The sequence below is a fragment of the Natator depressus genome, chromosome 22 (assembly GCF_965152275.1).
Source record: "Natator depressus isolate rNatDep1 chromosome 22, rNatDep2.hap1, whole genome shotgun sequence".
Lineage (NCBI taxonomy): Eukaryota > Metazoa > Chordata > Testudines > Cheloniidae > Natator > Natator depressus.
The window spans coordinates 12,494,643-12,517,890 of NC_134255.1; the positions used below are offsets into that span (position 1 = coordinate 12,494,643).

Genomic DNA, 23,248 nt, shown 5'->3' on the forward strand with positions numbered 1-23,248 from the left:
AGTCTGGCCGTTCTGATAGCAACGGCCTCAGCTGTCGGTAGGGACGGTGCTAGTTCAGTCCCATTAAATCAATATACAGCCACTGTTCCTTACGTAAAGATTGAGGCAAGAGGGGGGAAAAGAGCCATACACCCTAACCCCAGCTTCACGTGCCCAGATCTGGGGCAGCAAAGCATAACCCCCTTTCTCAACCTTCCTTCCCACAGAGATCCATCCAGTGGTTATAAAACCTAGAGCTTTGCTTTGATTGGAAAGTCTTGGGGCAGGGACTCCTAGGAACAGAACCTAGCCCCACAGGGCGTGTTGACTCTGTCCCTGGGATCCTGGGCCAGAGACTCAGTGTTTCCAAGCCCACATCTATCCTGCATCATAAACCTAGGCTTACAGCGGCTGGACCTGGAACTCACAGCCTTGCAAACAAGTCCCTACGGCACTCGACAGATCTGCTGCTGTAGTTTTGCAGCTTTAGCTGCATCCACACTGCAAAATAAGAGGGCTTGGACCTACATCACAGCAGGACTCAGGGTCGGACACCCTCCCCACCTCCTTCCTCAACCTGGGTCCTGTGGGCTTGCTGACCTGAGTCAGCCTGATCTGTGTGTGGTGAAAGGAAGACTTGGGCTCAAACTCATATCAGAGCCCAGACTTAGTGTGCAGCGTAGACGTACCCTTTAGAGCCCTGAACACGGAGGGGAGGGGGCAGTAGATGCTACTACAATACATGTAAATTATTATTATGTAGATCATCTGCCTCTTCAGGGGATGCGACAATGAAGGCTGCTGTACTAAAGGGCCTCCTTGTGTTAGCTAGTGAAAATGGTGAGCGTTTTGATGGGTTGTTTTTTTTTTAAAACCACACTGAAGCACTCAGTGGCCTCTGCTCATCCAACCCAGGCTCATCACTGCGCCCACAAAATCCTCCTCAGGGTAGGGTGTATGTTTCTCAGATTCACGCAGGAGAGAGAGATGAAAGCAGTCCCCCACATCTGCAACAAGAGAAACATTTATCAGGCTTTACCTAATGAGACATTTAAGGCTGGCCGGGTGTGGTTTGCGCTGTAGAGCATGGCTCAGTTCCCATATGCACTGTGCCGTGCATTATGTATCACTCAAACTTGGCTTTCTGGTAGATCAGGTATAGGCTCCTATTACTTCAAGCAGCTCATAGTTTAGGGGTGATGAAACTAAACCTTCCCTGCAAGGGAACAACCCTATTTTTCCCACACAGCTTTTTCCCCATTTCTACATGCCTGAGCCTTTGCTGAGGTAGGCCAGGCTTGTAGAGACCCCAGGCTCAAATCCTGTTTGAGAAACCAGCAGAGTCATGACATTTGATCTGCTGCTGCCAGTACCATAGATTGCAAGAATCAGCGTTGACAGTCACCGCCTAGGAGGTCAGAGGTAATGCATTGCTTTGGAAGACTCAAGAAGGAACAACCAGCACTGTGACTGGCAGTAATACAGCAGTGTTAAGGGCCCAACTGAGATCAGGGCCCCCATCAGCCCAGTTACTGTAGATAAAGTCTTACTAGACAGGACAGACACAGGAAATTTTATACCTACACCTGGGAGAATTCAATTTTTGATTTTTTAAAATAATTTCAGCACGTTTATTTTTAAGCATCAATTTACATTTTCAGTTGTACAAAGTGATGATTAAGTTTATGTTTTTCAAATTTTCACAGTTGCAGGAAATTAGGAGGGACCAGACAATTTTTTAATAGTCGATAGTGAGATTCAACGAGTGACCACTTTACAACAGTTAAAACACAAATGGTCAATATCACATCAAAACATACAAAGTAAACATCCTTAAATTAAGCTCTGAAAAGTTCTCAAGCAGCATCTCTCTGACTTTGCCGATCTATAAATTGATAATTATGGATGGAAATGTCAGTTTTGGTGTGGTCAGTGAAATTGAAATTTGCCAATAAAAATCTAGCTCTTCCAGGCCTAATTATACACATTTTATAGATGGGGAAACTCAGGTACAGAGAACAAGTGACTTGCCCAGTGTCCCAGGGGAAGTATGGGGCAGAGCCAGGATTTGAACCCAGATCTCCGGAGTCCCAGGACAGTCATTTCATCTGTAGGCTGTCCTTCAACCTACATTTTTTTCCTTTTTCCATTCCAGTTAGCACAAGGGGCGTAACGTGCACAGTAATAGAACACTAGATTTGTTAGGCTGCATGACTTACAAATCTCAAAGATACTTCTTGTCAAACAGTGAGTCGTGTTTATGGGTTGGACCCCAGTAGCTCCCCTCAAATTACAAGCCGAGTTAGTTGAAGATTTCTGGGCACTTCCTTTTGATAAAAAGCCTGTAGTTTTATCTGCCAACTATCCCATCGTTCCGGGGACCAGCTTGTTTTTATTAAGGATCAAATCATCCAGAACAATAGCAGATTTAACAGTGATTTCTAACTCAGATCCATCAGCTGTCTCTAGTTTGGGAAGGGGATGGTGATTAAAGAGACTTCATCTTCTCACACCTGGAAGAGAAGATGGAGAACTATAAAGGGCTGCTAGCACTGGGAGACTGGGACACAAAGGCCTCTCACATAGTCCCTCTTTTTAATGTTAATTGAGCATCCCTTCCGAAGCATTTTACCAGCTGCTTACTATATAAAGGTTTTCCTAAAAAACACAGCCACCTCTGGGTTGGATGTCAGCAGTAGACGACAGGGCACAGTCAGAACAAGAAGGGAATTTTAGACAAGGTCATTTTAGAAGACCTCTGTTTTAGGCAGAGCCATAGGACCTTTCCTGCCCAGCAAGAGCGGACACTACCTCAGTTCAAAAGGGTCTCATCTAAGACTCCCCCTAAAACCTATACACACACTGCATAGTACTTGCTATCAGAACCATATTGGCCCTTCTGAGAAGTGAGTCTAGGTGTCCCAAAGCTGATTGTAAGAGGACTACCTTCTCTGTCCTTTGGGCAACCAAAAACAGGCTGGATGCTTTCTAGTTTTATAACCACCTGTTTGGTCCCTTCCATCAGTTCATCAGTATAGCCTTGTGCAGCGACATACAAGTGGACACTTTAGCCCACTCTCTGGAGTGTTTGACACAAAGGTTTCCTTGCCTGAGATCCTGATCCCTTGGACCCACCTACCTTTTCCTCTTGCACTTCCTTCTTCTCCTTTAGCTGTTCCCAGCTGATGGATTGATGGTTCTGAATAGCTCATCAGCCTCCTGCCTAATTAAGCCATTGAGCACCCATCTCCCAATCAAGGCCACAGCCACGCGGGGGGGGGGGGGGGGGGAAAGAGAGAGAGAAAAGCAAGTACCATAACCATCAGACTGCTGGGTCATCTCTTGGCTCCTAGCTCTGTCAAGCAGATGCTTTGGCCATTTGGCCTACAGACCTGGACCCAAAGAGGTTCTGGAGTACAGCAGCTAGCAGGTGAAGGCAATGCATTTGCTTTAGGAGAGAGGTCATCAAGCAAGCCACAACCATACTGGGTCCTGCCATCCTGCGTTTATAAAGAGAGACGGTGCACAGCAAATGTATGTTACAAAAGACTGTCACTTTATTAGAAATCTTATCAGCTTGGAGCATTAATAATCAAACTTGGGCAAGGAGTTCATGCCTCATGCTAGTCCCGTCACACAACCTTAGCATAGCCAAGGGCTCCAGCTGATTTGCACGTGTATTTCCATAAAGACTCCATTTGTATTGCCAGCCATAACGCATTCAGAATAAATTTAACCTTTGAGGCTGCATTGTCTTTCTTTTTCTTCCAATTCCCCTTCATTTTTCGACTTGCTCCTTGCAACTGCAGCTTCCTTTCCTGTCCCCACATGAGATTCTCTCCCCCCACTTACTCCCCTTCACTACCCCACCTCTCACACACTGTTGCATTCCTCATTCACCTGAGTGCACCACTTCCCCCACCCTCAACCCCAAGGCGCAAAGACGGGCAGCGACAATAGGCTCCGAATAAGGGGGTGGGGAATAGAAGACCCTTGATCACCACGGGAGCCGTATTCCCCACTATAGTCATTCATCCCGTCTTCAAACTCCCCCAGCAGCAGTGACACCCTGGCTTTGATAGAGCAGGGGGAAGGCTTACCCTTCCCAGTGTGATGAACTTTCAGAAGGGGTGGGGAATTCAACCTAGGTAGCCTGAGGCCAACCCATGCCCATTCGTTCCTCAGCTGTAACAGGAGAGGTTTTACAGGAGAGCTGAAACGTGAGCTGCTGTCTCCAGCACAGTGCAACCCACACAGTAAAGCCAGAGGGATATCAAGTGCAAGTGCAGGGAGATGAAAACACACGTGCCCCTGAGAACTGGTACCCATTGCGACAGATCCAGGGCAACAAGGCCCGGGAAGGGGCACTGCATTGAAGCCTACACACCTGCGCACAGACATTGAACAGTCACATCTGCAAAACAGTGTCTGGTTTTCATGTGACTTTAGCACTAACAAAAGCTTCTGGCTTCACACCTCTGGAGATGGTTCATATGCAGAGCAGGTATGGAATCGGGACAAGATTCTCCTCTATTATCCTTCCCCTGGAAGGATCCCTTTAGCAGCAGGGTGAGGGGCGGGCTTCAGTCTCCATAGCCCCTTCAGTCCATTGTCTTGCATTGCCGAGAATGCCAACAAGAACCACTCCACGGGAAGACCTCTCTAAAAAGAAGTGTACTAAGCAGATGGGCCCAATTCTGATCCCACTTTTGCTAGTGCAACACCAGAGTAACTCCACTGAAGTTACAGTGCCACAAATAAGACCAGAATTGGGTTGTGAGAGAGTATAAATACCAATAGCAGAAGCAGGACTAAGGGAGAAAGAGGCATTTCATTAGAAACAACCAGGCAAAGACATTGCCTCAGTTATTAGCCCAACTACAGTCCCATCCCTTCAAAAAACAACTTTTCTTCTAAAGATACCAAGCTTAACCACAATAAATACTTGGCATTTGTGTAGTGCCTCTCGTCCAAGTGTGCATTATGTTATTACGCAGCTTGGAAAAGCGAGGCATAGGGCAAGCGAGTTCACACAGCCAACAGAGCTGGGAAGATCACACTCCCCACAGACCTACTATCTCCGAGAAGTAAGTTGGAGTTACAAAGTGTGCCTGGACTGTGCAGTTTTCCTGGAGCAGACTGAACAGCTCGAGTGGTAGCTAGCCTCCCTTTTGAGTCCGTAACAGTGCTGGAGAAGTTAGTACCTTCACACACTTCTGTAGGATTCCCTTCCCCATCAGCATTTGCTAGACACCCACAGAACCATCTCATTCCAGCTCATCCAGGCCTAGCTCATGATAACCAGTGTTAAATGGTCCATTTCACATTATTGCCAGTGTTGAACAGTTCTCTCTCTCACAGGACTCAACTGTCCAGGCCAGGATTTCCAGCCCCTTAGTGCCAGGTTGGACACATTAGTCCATTCAGCACCAGGTTAATGAGATGTCAGATGCCCATTGGTTTTCAGGGGCACGTCCCCACCTCTCGCACTCCTCCAGGCATGGTACTTTTTCAACACTTTCCTCCTAGCGAAGCTGCAGATTGCGATCATGAACCCCAGGGACACGATGTACATAGCCAGGCCTCCAGCCTTGATTAGCCATATGGGGCTGGATGAGAGGATCACGGAATACATGATCTGGCCTCCCACCCCAATCCGCAGCACCATAAAGAGAGCCACAAAGGAGAAATCCACCACTTCCCCGATGAAGCTGTGGTAGCGCCCAGTTTCCCGCAGGAACCAGCGGGCCTGCAGCAGCGGGTTGGTGATCTCGCTGACGAAGACAATGGCATTGATTTCGGTGGCTGACTTGCCGAGCCCCAGCACGAGCACCATGCCACAAATACTCAGTGTGTGATGAGACAGCATGAGATCTCCTTCTGTCTTGAAGTACATGCACCAGCTGAGGTCAAAGATAAAGTAACCCAAGGTAAGGCACAGCACACGGACCTGGAGAGGCGTGTTTGGCGTCCCTGAAAGGAAAGACATGCACATTAAACTGAGAAAGGATGCTCCTAAGGGCTCCATTCTAAGAGGAAAGCTACACAGTGGACACCTAGTAATACAGTTCACCAGACTATGAAAAACAACGGCTGCTCACTCAGTAGATCTGCTCTCTGGGTGTAGGCAGAGTCCGAGGTGCCAACTTGAGTGCAGAAGACACCCTCCCCCAGTTTTACTACTTCTGAATTCCATTAGCACAGCAGAGCCTACACAGCTCAAAGAGAGCTGAAGTCGGCTTTGCCTCATGCGTCGTTAGGAGAACGGTTAGTTTTGCAACTGGAGCGAGGGTATATTCTACCAATGGAACAGCATAGGTGTCACTGAAGGCAAAAACCTCCATGGCGATGCACAAGTCAGAAAGAACCCAGCTTGACTCTCAGATCTCAGGTTAAGTCTGCAGGCAGAGACAATGACCTTAAATAGGTAAAGCAAGACAAAACCAAGCGAAGGACCCAAACAATCCATCCTCTACATCTCCGGCTTGTTGGGTGGGAGGGATTTTGTCCAGCAAGAGCCCTCTCTCCCACACAGTCCTCTTCCCCCATTTCTACGATCCGAAGTGTATACCCTTAAAACTCTATCGTGCTGCATGCACTAATGGTAGCAGATGCTTCTGGGTCAAATTGAGAGGGCAAAGCTCGAAGAGGGGGAATGAAGGAGTGTGGTAGCCCACAGGTTCCTTTAGGCTGCTTAGCAGCCCAGAATAGGGTCTTCTAATGGACTACCAGACAGAACTCCTGTAGTGCCATACGCTGTGGACCCAACTTCTCCCATCCTTGGCATACCCACCGTGCCAGAGTTTGTGAGGGGGCAACAGATGGCTGCTTATGACAGCCCTATGCTATGTCTGTGCAGGGGAATTCATCCCTGGTGAGGTGGGGGATATGAATGGCCTCTCGAAGCAGGCTTGGAAAGATCAGATTTTTAATCCTTAAATGTCGATTTCACTGTACACACACAAACCCATCAAAATATTTCCATCAATAACAATTGAAATTTACAGATAAGGAAAGCAAGAAAAATGCTGCTTGAGAATTTGTTAGAGTCAAAATCCAGTGATTTAGGCTTCTGAATTAGGCTGGTTACAGATGGACAAGGGAATGAATAGTTCAATCAACAAATCATTTCTGGACGTAGGATATTTGTTTTTTATATCTTGACATGGGACATTGACACTTGGTGGGTTTTGCAGTATTGTTGTAGTCATGTTGGTTCCAGGATATGACAGCCACAAGGGTGGTGAGGGGATCTCTTTTATTTCACCAACTTCTGTTGGTGAAAGAGCCAAGCTTTCGAGCTCCACAGAGCTCTTCTCCAGGTCTGTGGGCCCATGAGCTCTGTGGAGCTCAGAAGCTCGGCTCATTCACCAACCAAAGTTGGCCCGAAAAACGATATTACTTCACCCACCTTGTCTCTCTCAGTTTGTGTTTTCACAACTTTAAAGCTTGAACTCTTTGAATCTCAACTTCTACTGTCATTAAATAATTATCTGACCTCCCCACATAGTTTCCCCACAACTGTGGACATTTACATTTATAAAAATACAAAAAAAAAAAAAAAGAGCTTTAAAATGAACAATTGATATTATCCACCAAAAGTTAAGAAACACTGAATTCTACCAAGCCTATTTATAAGCCACCAAAGCAGCAGGGTTGTGCGTGCGGGAGAGTCTATCACCACTAGAGAGATCTCTCAGTTTAGGGGCCTGATACTTGAAGTTACAGTCAGGCATTGTACTCACACTAACAGCAGGAATCCCACTGACTTCCAGAGGACGAGCAAGACATGCAGGATATGGGATGAAGTCAGAGATGGGAGTAAAGAAAAGAGTTTCTTTATTCTGGATGAAGTCTAGAAATGTGCCCAGCACTTTGCCCAACAGCTTAGCCAAGGCCCTGCCCCAAGGAATTTCAGCATACTGTTAGGTACAACTGGGGGAATACAGTAAAAAGAAAAAGAAAAGAAAGAAAGCCTGAGGGTGGGGATCGGCAGTCAGGGATTGAAAGAAAGGGAGATAGGTCTCAAGGAGGTCACATGAGCTTGGCCTACAGACAGGCAAAGAAAACACGGCTCCAAGCGTAGATGGGAGCATGAAAGAGGGAGACCTGGTGTAGAGAGCAAGAGATAGCAAAGGGAGCTCTAAAGAGAGAGAACTAATCCTCCTGCACCGATCACAGGTGCAGTAGGACAGAGACACTGCCTTTTTTCAGTGAGAAGATCACTTGTCCCAGGGCAAAACTCCACCAAACATACCTGGGTGAGTTAGAGGCCAGGGGCCATCGATAAGAGCAACGTAGCCAGAGAGGCAGGTGACAATGACCCCATGCATCAGAGTGACCAGCCGGCAACTCCACTCATAAGTACGGTGCTTATTCCAATAGCAGAAACAGGCATAAAGGGAGAGCCAGGCAGTCAGGCTGCAGATCACCTGGAAAATGACGGAGAGCATCATCCTAGAATGGACAGAGAAAGAACGTTACTGGTGAAGTAATCCATCTAAAAAGATCCCCACCCCCAAAGTTAGCACCGATCAGCACCAGCTGCTACACCCAAGGACTCAGATGCAAAAGACACACAGAACCATCCTCAACCCTGTACTTTCGTCATCATACCAAACCTTTTTGCCCCCCACATAGGCACGTTTGCCAATCAGCTTCTCCACAGGCCTGTTCCGGTTACTGAAATTTGAAGAGGTTTCACAAACAGCCACTTCACCCATTTCAAGCTGGCAAAGAGAGGCACGGGGGGGGGGGGGGAACATAAAATCCCCGTCCCTGCTTGCATCACATCTTGACTGTGTTGCTGCCCCATTTTGGCATGGTGGAGCCAAGTGCTCAACATATGGCTGCGGGTCTATTTGAGAGACCATCACATGTATGGGAATGGCGCCTGGAAGCCATTGTGCTAGGTTCCGCACCAACCCACAAAGATGGTCCAGGCCCCAAAGAGCTTACACTCTAAGACTAGAGACTACGGGTGCCTACCACGGACAGGGAGAGCACAAGGAAATTACTTTTTTTTTTTTAATTGATCCCATGAGACACACCTTATCTGATCAACAGGAGGCAAAGCCAGATCCTCTACATCCAATGCCTAGACCTCGACCACTTTGCCTTAAAGTCCATTAGCTGGCTGCTCCAGCAGAGCGGTATCCTCTGTGAATCAGCCAGCATGCTGCATGAAAAGTAGCTGGGTGGGGGTGTGGGGATGGTTTGGAGAAGAAAGAAAAGGTTTGAGTGTGACAATGAGATAACTAGCACCTGTGCGATAGTAATCTAATATCGGCACAAGCCACGGAAAAGGCTTAGGTAAGCGGAAAGGCGTGTAGGGCGATGGGGGCACAAAGGGAGGAGAGGGGAAGTTGGTGCATGGCTGGGTGCAGAGCTATGCTAGGGAGTAGCTAGCTTAGGGGGAGAGGCAATTCTTAGGGCTTTCGCCCTCTAGAGCGAGCACACAGCCACAGCGAGACACACCACCTGCTTAATCGGGCATTCAGAACTCCACAGCCACCACGCCAGCCCCATCCCTGGGACAGGGCACAGCGCAGCGAGGTGGATGCCATCCCCCTACCCACTACTGCCCCCATTCCAGGTCCTGTTCGGGGCGGGGGGGAGGAAGGCACATGGGGGACCTGATCCAATATATGGCAGCAGCATGCCCTAGTTAACTTATCAAGTGCCCGGGTGTGCCAGGAACCCAGCATAGCTTCTCCCCACCCCCACCGGGGGACACAGGAGAGCTCTTGCCTAGGACAGGTGGGGGGCTCTGTGGGGCCAGCACTCCCTAGAGAGCCCCAGGAGGGTCTGAGCCCCCAGCAAGGACAGAGGGAGCAGCCGCTGGGAGCCCCAGCCCTCCGGGAGAGAGCAGGAGGCTCTTCCAGGCAGCCCCAGGCATGGGTGCTGGAAGTAGGGGGGCTGCGCACCCCCTGGCTGGAAACGGCTCCCATCATACACAGGGTTTACCGTTTGGTTTAATGTCCCTCGGCACCTCCCCTGTACAGGCTGTTTGCGCGTCCCCAGCCCCAGGCACGGCCTCCGAGAGTTACCTGGCTGGTCCAGCTGCCCCGCTGCAGCTCCGGGCCGCTCTCCAGCGCTGCGCGTCCAGACGCCGCCAGCCTCCATAAGCCCTGCCGGGGCGCGCAGCTGGGCGGAAGGCGGCAGCTGGGGCGGAGCTGGTGCAGACGCAGGTTTTCCCCACTCGGGTCAGCTGCTGCTGGCAGGGAGGACCCAGCGGGGCAGCGAAGGGGGCAGGGAGAGGGGCGGTCCCCTCCCGCCCAGTAGGAATGGGGGCTCGGGGGATAGCTCCCCCAACAGCTGCACAGGGAGAGGATTAGTTACACCCCCAAAGGGTGCCCAGATCTGGAGAGCGAGGGGCAAGACCGCGCCCCCCCCCACGTATGGATATTGGGGAGGGGAGAAGTACTAATCTCTACCCCCCCTTCCCCATCATGTTCAGATCCAGGGGTGCAGGGCTTGGCAATCGGAGACACCCCCCCTTCACAGCTCAGAGGGGGAGCTCCCCTCCCTGCCCCCGCAGCTGCGATGGGATTACCAGCTAATACCCCTTTTGAGCTGGCTTTATTTGGTGGCGTGTTTCTCCTTGCTGCCAGGGGCAGGGCTTTGGGGTGTGTCGTGTACCGGGTTACATGTGGGGCAGCAACTGGGCTGGTGTCGGGAAAAGGAAAGTGACGTTGCCCTTGTCCTCTGCCCCCCATCTCTCTGCAGCTCCGCCTATCTCAGTTTAGAAAAGGGGGGGGGTGAAACACACTGCTCACGGGTTTCAGAAAAGGGGGGGCACAGGAAGTGGAAGGAAAAGGAGATGGGGAAGAAGAGACAGGGGGAAGAATGCAGGGAGGGAGGAGTGAGAATTTATCTGCTCCTGGTGGAGGGGTGGGATCTATTGTTATTTTAATATGTTGCAGGAGAAAAACAGATGTAATGACTAGTTTGGTCTGGCGGGGGGGGGGAGGAGGAACTTGGCCCATCAGCTGGACAGGCACTGGTTAGAGCTAGTCATTAATTTTGTTAACCTCCCCCTCATTACTATTATGTGACTGGCTTTCATACTGACCTCGGCCTGGATAGCTCACAGGCAATGTGAACAGATGCCTGGATCCATAAGTATTTTCCACAGCGTCCCTCCAGCTTTCATGAGGATGTGTTTGGGGGGCACAGCCTAAGTTCCCGGGGCCACTACTCTGATTCTTTTCCAGTGAGTTGTGGGAAATCTTGTCTGTCCTGGGTGCAGGGGAGGAAGCATGGGAAAGCTTTGGAGAACTAGCAACACTCAAGTGATTGAACCTGGGTCCTCGCTGCCGTGTGGGTGGGTTACAAGCCAGAGTGTGAACAGCACTCCGGCTTTGGCAGCCCCACCTCGCTTGGGGAAGAGGTTTTGTGTGTGGACAGGAGGAAGCGAGGGGCAACAGGTGAGTAAGAGCCTGAGTTAACCCTGCAGTGAGGATAAGCCCTAAGTGTCTTGCCCAAGCTCATAGAGAAAGTCTGTGGCAGAGCAGTGAATTGAACCCCACAAGTCCCAGACAAACACCCTAACTCCGGGACCATCCTCCCCCTTCTCATCAGGACTTTTAAGGGATCCTGGTGTAAACTCAAGGGGGAATGTTTACTAGGGGAAAAGAAAACGAGGGAACTATCAATAAAGAAAACAAAATAACAGAACTTGAGCAAAGTTCCCACATCTATCGCAAGCCTGCTCAGCCATGGCAATGCTGAAAGAGGTGGGCTGCAGGAGGAGACCCTCTTATTAGTTATTAGGTAAACAGCTACCTGCTAGGAGCTGCTTGGGTCTTCAGGTGGAGAGTCTGCAGCCTCAGCCCTGGGGCTGTGCGAGTGAGACAGGTCCTCTAGGGGATGTCGATATACTCAGTCACAGGGAGCGAGTGCAGCTGGTTGGCACCCACCTGAGCGTGCTTTAATCAAGTTAGCTTTGGTAGGGGAGCAATGAAGCCATGAAGTTTTACGGCCTGAGGAATTCCCCAGGCTGCTGGCTGGGCTTGCACAGCCTCGCTGCTCCGGTACCTGAGCTAACCGTGTAGACGTACCCTGAGACCAGAGATTCTCAGGACTTCTTCAAAGTTGGACAAGGGTCCTGGGCACCTCCCCTCCCTTTTGCAGTCACGTGAACATCCCCGTGGCCACCGCAGCAACTGCGTCAATGGGAAAGTGATGGTAGGCCATAAGAGTTTAAATGTAGTTTTTAGCTTCTTTTCATGCAATTTAGCAGCTGGAAGCAAGGAGAAGGGCCAGCAGCATGTGACAGGTAACTCCCTACAGAGCACCCAACAGAGCTCTGCAGACCACAGTTTGGGGACCTGTCTGAGCAACAGCAGGATCAGGAGGAGAGCTTCCTACAGAAAAACATTTCACACAAAGCAGCTCTGTGTTGACTGATGTACAGGGCTGCCCCATCTCAGTGTCTTTTCCTCAGAGGGCTCTTGAAACAACAGCTTACTACACATGTGTGTATAAGCTTGGAGTGGCAGCACACCCAGGCACTCCCAAACACAAGACTGATGGGGCTTACCCCGATGTCTTTGAAGCAGAGCCTCAGAGTACAGCAGATAGTTCACTCTTCCCCGCCTTCTGGGATTCAGGTTTCTGATGCATCCGTCCTGAGAGGTAGATGGACAATGAATCTTTCTCTCTTCTCTCCTTGGAGAGAGGTGCTGGGACAGAGGCTATTGCCAAGACCAGTTTCAGGCATATGGGTTTCTCCGGTCAGTTAGTTCAGGAGATGGTTATCTGAGCTCTCCTAGCCTCTGCACCCTGAGCAGGTCTGTTTGTGGACGTTTGTCCTCTGCATTTTTTAAATGGTATTGTAGGTGGCGACAGTCAGGCTTGTCAAGCTGGAATTTCCTGCCCCATGCTCTGTAGTCTGGTTCCAGGATACCTAAAAGATCATCCAAAGAACCCGAAGGGCAAGTTTGTTCCTCTGGCACAATAGAACTCTCAATAATAAGAGTAAAGCTTATCTGTGCGGGAGACGGACCCTTCCCCAAGGGTGGCCCGAGACAGTGGAATGACCTCTCCCAGGAATTAAGGACCACCCCAAACCTTACCGCCCTTCATTCCACATGTAAGGTGCATTTCTTTGACCTTGCCTTCTCCAATATAAACACATAGGGGTATATTTATTCAATTAAAAAAAAAAACAACCTACCAATACAAGACACTCCACTGCACACACTTCTCCCTCTGGGGAGCGCATAAAAGCAAACAACACAGGACCAATGTGTACTAATGTTGCTTAACATACTACCGGAGGGTGCTCAGATACTTGAGTTATCAGTGCAGTGTAAGAGAATGGAATAGAACCTGGACCTTGCTGACGGTGAGTGCTTAGAATTGTTGGTAGACAGCTTGGGAATAAAAACCTTTCTCCATAGGACTGCTTATTAAACAACAGGAAATGCGTGTTTTCTCCAGTCAGTTCCAAGGCACCTAAAAGATTCCCTTAGATAGTGTGTGTCCATAAACATAAATGGCCAGTTTTATGCTGTGAGCTTTTCAGAGCAGAGACTGCATCTTACTATATGTATGTACAGCACCTAGCGCACTTGGGTCTTGACCTTAGTGAGGGCAGTAAACACTAGTATAAAACAAATCATAGTATAGAAATACTATTAGCCAGCTCTCTATGAAGATTTTACTTCTGTCTGTACTTGAATGGTCATAGTATTAAATCGTGAACATAAAAACAGGGAACAAAATATTTGCATGTATTTCATTTTCATACAATATGTTTGTAAGTTTTCTCCTTAGCTCTCAGAGCCCACACTCCAAAATGTACTAATTGTTGGAACTTGGAACAGACTAAATTATTTAGAATAATTTTTGGAGGTGATATGTAAGCACTGCTTGTTAGTTTGGAGTCCAATATTGATCTTAGTTATAGCTGCGAAAACTCAGAGCAACTCGCCTTAACTTCACTGTGAGGGTCATTAATCGTGGAAACAATTTACTTCGGGATATGATGGATTCCCTCAATGACGTATTTAAATCAAGAGTCTTTCAAAAAAAATGTGCCCTAGCTCGACTACAAGATATGGGCTTGATGCAGACATTATGGGGTGAAATCTGTGTCCTGTGTGATGCAGGAGATCAGACTAGATAACAATAAGGGCCCCTTCTGGCTTTAAAATATATGAATCTATAGATTTGTTCTAGATTTTCACAGATGTAAATGAGACTGAAAGCTGGTGCTTCGTTTAGGGTCTGTTCAAGAAGCTTGCTTTCTGTAATCCTAGCAGTTCCAAATATATGGGAAATTCATCAGGCTAAGGCTCAGCTCCTTAACCGGTGTAAATCAGCACACTCAATTGACTTCAACAGAGCGATGCTGATTGATCCCAGGTGAGGATCTGGCCCTACATTGAGAGAGTAGCTGACACAGGTTAGAACACTGGGAGTGGAATGCAATAGTTTAAAGCGTTGTAGACTTGGAGACCTAAACTAGGTAAAGGGTCCTATATTCTGGAAATTCTACTGACTTCAGTGAAGTCACTCCAGATTTACAACTGTATAAATGAGAGCAGAATTTAGACTTCTCTAAATGGGGAAATTATCCAGAATAGCTCCCCCTTTTATTCCAGAATAAGAGTGGCCACATGGGGAGCTATTCTGGAGTAGCTATTGTGCTTTAAATTCACTTAATGTGCTTAATCGGAAATAACTTTCAGGTCATAGACAAGCCCTTAATTTCTCCTTTGCACACACAAACAATAGATAAATAGACACACATGCTGACTGCACACCATTTGAAAATGTCCCCTTTAAAATGTCTGAAGCTGGACACCAAAAATCGAGGTACTCAAACTCACGTGTCACTCTTGACAATCTTGGCCATGTTAAAAGAATTTTTTTCCCATATACCAAGGCAGTAGAAGTCCCATTGACTTCAATGGCACTAGGATTTGTCTGTCTTTATTATTATTTATATTACTATAGTGCCCTGGAGCCGTAGTCATGGACCAATACCCCATTGTGCTAGATGCTGTACAGACACAGAACAAAAAGATATCTGCCCCAAGGACCTTACAATCCGTCTTGTAGACTGTAAGTTCTCTAGGGCAGGGATTGTGTGGATTTCTGTGCTATAAAACTCTGAACATATTGTTATTATTACAACTGAGGTTGGGGCTTCGTTGTGCTAGGGACTGTACATACACACAGTAAGGGACAACCGGTGCCCTGAAAAGCTTGGAGTCTAAGCAGACAAGACAAACAAAGAGTGAGAGAAAGGAAGCATTATGGCCTCCGTTTTACAGGTGGGAAATTGAGGCCTCAAGAGATTAAGTGACTTGCCCAAGGTCACCCAGGAAGTGGCAGAGTCACAAACTGAACCCAGATCTCCAGAACCACGGTCCAATGGGTAAAGACAAGACCCTTCTTCCTGCCTGTTAGCCTTTAAATTATATCACTTTCATAACAATAGTAATCTTTTAAGTCTTTGTTTGTCTTTTAGAGAAATACTCAAATCCCATTCCCATGACATACTTGCTTCCATTGTGTAGTAGAGTGAAATGAATTTTTAAAAGGCCACGCATCCTACAGTGCGAGGAGTTTGTCCAGCTCCCCATAGATCAGCTGAGTGACTCTAACATCTGGTGCCTTTTTTTGATATGATCGTAAAACAGTCATCACCTTTGTAGACAGGAAGACCTGTTCGGCCAAGTCACCTCTTTCAAATTACAGAGCAGTATCGAGTCACCTTTGCCACATTTTATATGGGCACAACAGCTGCTTGAAATCAGTGGTAAACTTGGCCCAGGCCACAGTCCTGTTGTCTTTACTTGAGTCTGCAGCATACTCAGTGCAGATGAATGTCTGCAGATCATGTTTAGTTTTGTCATTAAAGAAATTACCTAGATGTTTCTGCCTTTTATCATACGCCCATATTTTGTTGCCTGGATTGTCACAGGCATTCGTGAAGAGCCTAAGAATTAAAGGCCATAATTCTTCCTAGTATATAGTTCTGTGAGTGTGTCCCCTTTGGGTGAGGGGGAGGAACCTTGTTCCCAAGCTATGACATCCTCCTAATGTCTCCTGGTGCAATTCCTCCTCTCCTAGGGCCTGAGCCTGTGAGGTGTGAACCTACCTTGCAGGATCGGGCCTCCAGGACATAATGTAGGTGGATTATTGTAGTCACAGATCCATCAGCCTCATCTCTGGTCCATCACTTCTCTATCCCAGAACTCCTCCCAAGACTGCAGTGCCAGGAGCCCCGCGGAGCTGTAGTAACATGCAGGGGTGCAAACATTCTATATACTGTAGAGTTTGGTGAAACTTTTCCACTGACATTTTTTCCCCCGTGATGGAAAGCTGGGTTTTTGAACATTTTCATGGAAGGCGTCTGCTTTCTTAGATTTTTTTTTTTTAAGCTGACAACGGTAAACCCAAACATTTTTCAGTTTTCAGCCAAAAATTGTTGGCTTTCAAGTAGACCATTAGCATTTGTTTGCTTGTCTGTTCTTTTTACAAAAAGTCTCAATTTTCTGCTGGAATAAAACCCCATTTTCTGACCAGCTCTAGTGTTGCATCTGCTGGTCCTATCTTCCTCAACTCAGCAGACCCACCCCAGCTCTGCAGTAAGTAGGGGTCAGACTGCTGCATGGGGAGCACCCTGATGAAATTTCTGGCATTGCCTCATTCTCTCATTAACACCATGCAACCATCCCATCCTCTCTCACATTCCATCTCAGAAAAGGCGTGTGATGTAAGATTTTTAGGGCTTTCATTTTCTACATATTTGTACAGTGCCTAATGCAAGAAGATGCTTACCTGTTAATCGTTAGGCACTACCACAATATAAACATTTAATAACTAGTTGGATTTGTATTAACTCTCTTCCTCGGGATTGTGTTTTTGTTTTGAATTTGTACAACACTTAGCAGAATGGGGTCACGGTCCATGTCTGGGACTCCTAGGTGCTAGGATAATACAATAAAATAATAATAATAAATAATTCTGCAGCCAAAACAGCTACCAACAGCCCAGCCTGGATTGACTAAACTGTTTATGTGAAGCCGATGGAAATGAATCAGGTCAACTACTTAATTATAATGTTGTATGTAATCTAATTATGTAGGAAAGAAAACAAAGATCCTGTATGTGAACAAAAGCAGTGAGCACACCCTGGTGGTGTATGTATCCACATTTATATTACATATATATCTATATCTATATCAATATATATCTTCCAAAACTAGTCTCAGCCAGAGATTATGCAAAGTCTCCATAGGGGGCAGCATTAGTACAGGATGGGTGTGGGTAAATTCCACCAGGTAAAAATGTGTATGAAAGAACTGCTGAACCAGGGTTCTAAGCTCCCTGGCACTGCATGGGAAGACTAAATGTACTTGGAGACACATTCAGATTCAAAAACGTTTAATGCGTTAAAGGTGGGAATTTCAAAAGTGCCTGCATGATTTAGGAGCACAAGTCCCATTGAAAAATTTATTGAAGTTGGCTTTTCAACGTCAGTGCTGTTTGTTACCTTTTGTAGCTCCCTTATCTTGGGCAGTGACACTAGGCTAGTCTATTTCACTTTTGCTTCTGGTCAGTTTTACTGCCCAGTTCTCATGAATTAGCACAAGGCTGCACTACTCAGGTGGCAGATTCTTGCCAGGATAACTATTTGAATACAAACAAAAAGCGGTTTTCATTGACGTTTTATAAAAGACTGAAAATATTTCTGTTCATATTAGGTTTGCAATGAAAACAATCAAAATGTTAGGCCTAGAACACCATAGAGTGTCTCTTTAACAGAGTCCCACATGCAAAGCAGGGGGCTCATTTTTATCAGTCATAGGACCAATTTCCCCGTATAAAAATATACTGTGGTATTTTAGTTATGGCCTCAAAATACACGAGTTGACAACAGTGTGTCCTGTAGAATTCTGTAGGATTTTAAATTGTTAGGTGTCACCTTTACCAGTACTTATTGTCCACATTGTAGTCTTATACCCGTAAACCCTTAGGCACTAATCCTGCACCATCAAGGCGGGCTGGGCGACTGCTGCACCTAGTGAAGGTAATGTGTTTCCACACAGGGGTTCTGTAGTGCACCGTGGGGGCCTTATGTTCAGGCCTAGAGCACGCTATTGCGAGAAATCCCATTGACGCTAATGGGACAACTGACAGCAGTCAGGATAGGGGGCATTTGCAGGATAATCCTCTGAGGTTGAGCCACGCAGGCCACAGCACGGTTTAAATGCAATTGTTAGAGCATAGTTAGAGCATAGTTAGAGTGCGGTTTCCTTGACCAGTGCAGAGTTTGTTTTTCCCAAGAGAATCCATTGATTACATAAATGTCCCCTTTGTCTCTTATAGCTCCATGTGTCTAGTAAGGTTCTGGGGGGGAAAAAATCTCTTTCCATACTGGGAAAGGAAACTATACAAGGACTCCACTAGCAAGAGCCACTAAGAAAATTCTAGCCATATTATGCAATGGGCCATAAGAGGAAAGTTTTCTAGACATGCTGACCCGGATTTCTCTTCTGCCTTTTTACCAGTTGTATATAGGTTACTGAAATTAATGGAGTCATATAGTTAGAAGGCACTAGAGAATCAGACCCAAAGATTTATTTGTAAATAAATATAGCTCCATTCAAGTTAATGTATGAGATCTGGACTTTTATTAATTATTATTATTATTATTGGAGCTGGTTTAAAATTTTCCAGTGAAACTTTTTTCCCGACAGAAGATGCCTTTTTGACCAAAATGAACAATTTTGAAAAAAAAAAAAAAAAAAAATTCACGTTTTTTTTTTTTTTTTTTGGTTAAAAAATTACAGATGGACATTTTGGGGAAAAAATTTCATTGGAGGGGGAAAACTCTCCACTCTTTATCCCCTTTTTACTTCAAAATATTTTGTTAAAAAAAATGAAACCATTCACAGAAAAGTTTGAATGAAACCATTTTTCAATCAGCTGTAGTTATTATTAGAGTTTCTGGTTTTAGGATAAAAACCCCAATGAAGCAGAAAATTACAGAATAAGGTTCTACAAAATATACACAACTGAAATTTACAATGTTTGCAGGATTGAGACCTGTGTGAGGAAGCGACAGAGAAAGATCCATTAATTCATTGTGGGGTACAACCCCAGAATGAAGAGCCTTCTGGGGGGCTTTTTAAAACAGCATTGAATCAAGGAAAACAATTGTTCAAACCACTAATAAAAACAGGATTTTTACCCGTAAAAATGGAGCTAGTGTTTGCCTAAAAATAACCATCAGACATCAGAAAAAGAAACAGAATCAACATTGCAAACCAGAATGTCGATTTACACTTTATGAACCAGATCTTCAGCGGGTGGAGATCACTGACGTTCTGCTGACGTCATTGCAATGACGACAACTGACACCAGCTGAGGAGCTTGCTCAGGACTTTTGTTGGGATTTTGTGGTTCCCAATAACAACCAAATGAATCAGATGCCGGGCAGAATCAAGGGTCTTCAATTCGATTCGATTCAACAAGACTTTATTCAGTGTGCACAAAGGGAGAGCCCCTGGTACAAAAATCAGCCAGAGTCCCTCCAGCAGGGAGCCCCTGCCATTGCTATTTTATAGCACATGGCAGTTACATAATACAACCCGCTAACCAATCATATTTTACCTTTCTATGTATGGATTTGTTCCTCACATGCTTATACTTCTCCACTCCACATGTTGAGCTCAGCCCCGTCCCCTTGGCCTTTTCTAGAATGTTCCTCAGGTGGTGAGCCAAAGCATACTTACGCATAAAGAAGCACCTTCTAAATCACTTTTTGTTTAAAATGAACGCACGCATACCCTTCACTTTGTAACCTATTTCACGTCTCAGTTCTACTCTACAAAATGAAATATCTGCTCCTTTAAGATAGACGAGCTGTGAAATAAGCATTATTTCCCTGTTGATACTCTGTGAAATTTGTTAGATTTTCTATACTTTGGTTTTTAATGAAATTAAACAATACACACACAGGAAAATAAAATCCTCAAAATTCACACCTGAGTTCTACAAACTGTCCTCCCAGGGACAGACGGACAGAGCACAAAGAATGGGGAAAGCTATTTACATGTTAATAATTCAGCAAAAATGCTCAGCATGGAGACACACAGACACAACCTTAGGCAGGTCTTGTTGTTTGGTAGCTGATGAAGCCCCAATGGATAAATAACAGGGAAGTAAAATAAACACGAGGCAAAATCCTGGGGCAAAACTCCTGTTGGCTTCAAAGGAGCCAGAATTTCACTCATGATGCTTAAGAATGACAGCCGCCCAGGGAGCAGTGGGGTGAGGATCGGAGCTGAGCAATGACCAGAGCAGTGTCTTTACAAATAAGGTGCATTTCTTTTGGGGTGGGGGGGGGGGAGGTAAAAAGGCTCCTGGCTCTAAACATTTAAAGAAAGCAAGAAAAGAGATTTAGAAAAGGGGAGAACCGTTGAGTAGGGAATAAAGTACAATGACATTAACCTGGGAAGTCGACAGGGTACCAAAGCTCACATCTAGATGCAGGTCTTCGGTGAAATGAACGTGGTCACCTGGGTTCAGTTCCGGGGTTTCTGGGATGTGGGTGTGGTCAGAGATGGCACTGCAGACCCTTCTCACGGCAAGCTCTGAAATGAGCTAGGAGAAGGAGGAGTGTGATATGGAAATCCTTCCAGACTAACTCTTGCCAGGCAAGGCAGAGCATCATGGAGATCCACACGCGTTGGACAGTGTTTGGTGCTGCTGTGGCTAAGTGGGGGATTATTCTGGTTAACACCTGGAGGGGTGTTAAATTTCACTGCTGGAGTTGAGAATCTCCTGTGGGAGGTTCAGTTACAGCCCGAGTCTCTAAACAGTCCAGCTGTGCTGGGCTCCCATAAGCAAGACCTTCCTTCTGCTGCACTTTGAAGGCACTCTCACTCCAAACTTTGCCCCAGAAGTTGGTCCATGGCTAGAAATCAGGGCTCCCTTTGTGCATGATGGAGCAGCAGCCTCAATGGAGATAAGTGGGTTGATTCCATCGGTACCAAGATCTGAAAAAAAGGAAACAGACACAAATGCACCGTTATTTTCCTTTCCCCTGAAATGGGAGCCCATCGTTATTTCATCTGTAGCCCTATGTAGCCGGCAACCGATCCTCTAAACCCAGCAGGGGGCTCAGAGCAAAACTCAGGGTGGGTTGCACTATAACCAAGCCAGTCTTCTCTGAATGACCAAGAAGCATCCACCTTGCTCAGATTTCACGTGTGCAGAGTCACAGGGGCAACGTAAGATCAGATCCTGCCTCGTCGCAGGTGTACCGGCGCCGAACAAGTTCCTCCACGATGCAGGAGGCCCAGCAGCTGCTGACACACCCTACATGCTCTGGGTTTGCTTTCTGCTAACTTGTCGCTGATGTCATGAGCAATGCTGGTTGGGAGCAGGAGCAGCAGTGACCGGGGGGGAGGAGAGGGACACCAGCAGCAGCACTGAACTTAGCAGCGGGGCACGTGATGAGAAACAGCTAGAAGGGCTTTGCCCCAGAGCATGGGGAATCTGCTGGGGATAGAACAGACAAAGCCCCGGGGATACTTTTCCTCTATCTGCCACCCAGCACCGCTACTGTGAGCGGACACAGTGGGTCAGTCCCTGGGAGGGCAACTGGGATGCGGAGGACGGGGTCTAAGTAGGAGCAACAGCCAACTAAATCTTCTCCTCTTCCTCTCTCCTTTCCCCCACTGTACCTACCACATACAGAAGGAAAGCATCACAGCCCCTACACCTGCTCACACGCTGAGTCTTTGCTAGCAGGACATTTCAAACAAATGTGGCCTTTTCTAGAAGTTTGGAAGCAGAAACCAGCCATTCCTCATGGACCCTCAGAGTGAGCATGAAACCACCACAATGGAATGGCCTCATCTAACTTCGTTTTTCTAAAGCCCATCACTATAGTACGCAGCGAGCTCTGAATGTTCTTCTTGAGGGTCCCGTTTGCTCCCCCACGCCCTGGGCATTAATGCCAGGTGCTCCCCATCACCTTACCCAGAAGGATTGAAGTTGGACGAGTTCATTGTGGCTTTAGAGTTGCTCTGGGATGCACTGGGGCTGCTGGCATGGAGCCCTGTACTGGGGGACGAGGGCCTGCTGGTGTTCCCAGGGGAACATGATGATGTCACTGCACGAGAGGAGAGACAAGAATGAGGCTCACCTCTTCTTTCCTACTGGGGAGCAGGTGCATCTGTCCCACTGCTCTCCTTATCCCTTGGCTTGCTGCAACGGCAAATGCATGTTAACTGTGCCCTGATCTGACAAACTAGACACCCCTACACAAGAGGTCAGGGGGCATTCTCCCTGCAGCAAAGCACAGCAACTGGAGCACACGGTTCCTCCAGTGTGAGATCTGCCAGGTCTCTGCCGAAGAGATGCCAGAATCTTCCTCCAAGGACACACCCCGTGGAGCACGTTCCCAGCCGCAAACCCTCTGCCAGAACTTGAAGGCAGTGGCAAGGCAGGTGGGAGGGAGGCAGCTGCTTTTGGGGATAGAATGGAAGGAAGGAAGGAAGACAGCAGAAGGAATGGGGAGAGATTGGAAGAGAGCAGGTGGAGGAGTTTAAAAAGATAAATAAATCCCAGGCTGGGAAGTTGAGTCTTGTTCCAAAGCCCTTCACATTAGCACAGAGAGACTTGAGCCCCTATTATAATCATCATCATCATGCCTAGGAGCCCTAGTCATTGAACAGGACCCCACTGCGCTAGGTGCTGCACAGACGCAGAACAGACAAACACACCCTGCCCCCAAAGAACTGACAATCTAAGTATAAGAGGAGAAATAGATAGATCCAGAGCCAGCTCCTCTCAAAGTTCAGGAGTGTTTGGATCCAGGGTTTTGCTGTGGTCCCTTCCACCCCTAAATAGCAGCATTTGCCTGCCATTTGCGCCTGTCGCTGCTGAACTGGCCATGTCAGGCAGCTAATTACAGTCAGTCCAAGAGCCCATCTAGGATGGGCTGCAAATGTGGAAACACAAGCAGCCTTTGGATCAAATATAAGGTCTAAGTACTGATTGGCCGCAAAGCAAGAGGGAATTTGCTATGAGTGAAGGAAAGGAGAGAGGCATCAATTCTTGAGCCAGGCTTACCTGTCCCAGGCATGGTGCTGTGCATCGGATTCACTGAGAGGGGGCCCAGGGACCCTGAGGTAGAGACCTGGAAGGGAACAGAAGCCAACAGTGAATTAGTGACACACAGTTATTAATAAGAACATAGATCCCGGAGTGCCATTCCCTTAGTAAAAAGAAA

The 23,248-nt window shown here is 47.1% G+C and overlaps 2 protein-coding genes across 2 annotated transcripts in view; both read right to left on the reverse strand.

Moving 5' to 3' along the window:
- Positions 1-3,429: 3,429 nt before the first annotated feature.
- On the reverse strand, positions 3,430-10,257 carry LOC141975922 (TLC domain-containing protein 5-like). The gene is made up of 3 exons (XM_074936623.1): positions 10,029-10,257; positions 8,237-8,436; positions 3,430-5,952 (listed from the first exon to the last, which is right to left on the reverse strand). The coding sequence occupies exons 2-3, from the start codon at positions 8,433-8,435 to the stop codon at positions 5,414-5,416; spliced, it is 738 nt and encodes a 245-aa protein (XP_074792724.1). The 5' UTR covers position 8,436; positions 10,029-10,257; the 3' UTR covers positions 3,430-5,413.
- A 10,173-nt stretch (positions 10,258-20,430) lies between these two features.
- Positions 20,431-23,248, reverse strand: part of POU2F3 (POU class 2 homeobox 3) — a 66,884-nt gene continuing 64,066 nt past the window's right edge. Inside the window, exons 13-15 of the mRNA XM_074936527.1 lie at positions 23,089-23,155; positions 21,994-22,126; positions 20,431-21,005 (exon numbers count right to left, since the gene is read on the reverse strand). Of these exons, the coding sequence (XP_074792628.1) occupies positions 20,966-21,005; positions 21,994-22,126; positions 23,089-23,155 (240 nt within the window). The 3' untranslated portion in view covers positions 20,431-20,965. The remainder of the gene's footprint in view (positions 21,006-21,993; positions 22,127-23,088; positions 23,156-23,248) is intronic.

Bases quoted from the DNA above. Each gene is read 5' to 3' on its own strand.
- LOC141975922 (XM_074936623.1), bottom strand. From the start codon at position 8,435: ATGATGCTCTCCGTCATTTTCCAGGTGATCTGCAGCCTGACTGCCTGG. The intron at 5,953-8,236 runs GTATGTTTGGTG...CTTTCCTTTCAG, and splicing joins CTGGCCTCTAACTCACCCAG to GGACGCCAAACACGCCTCTC.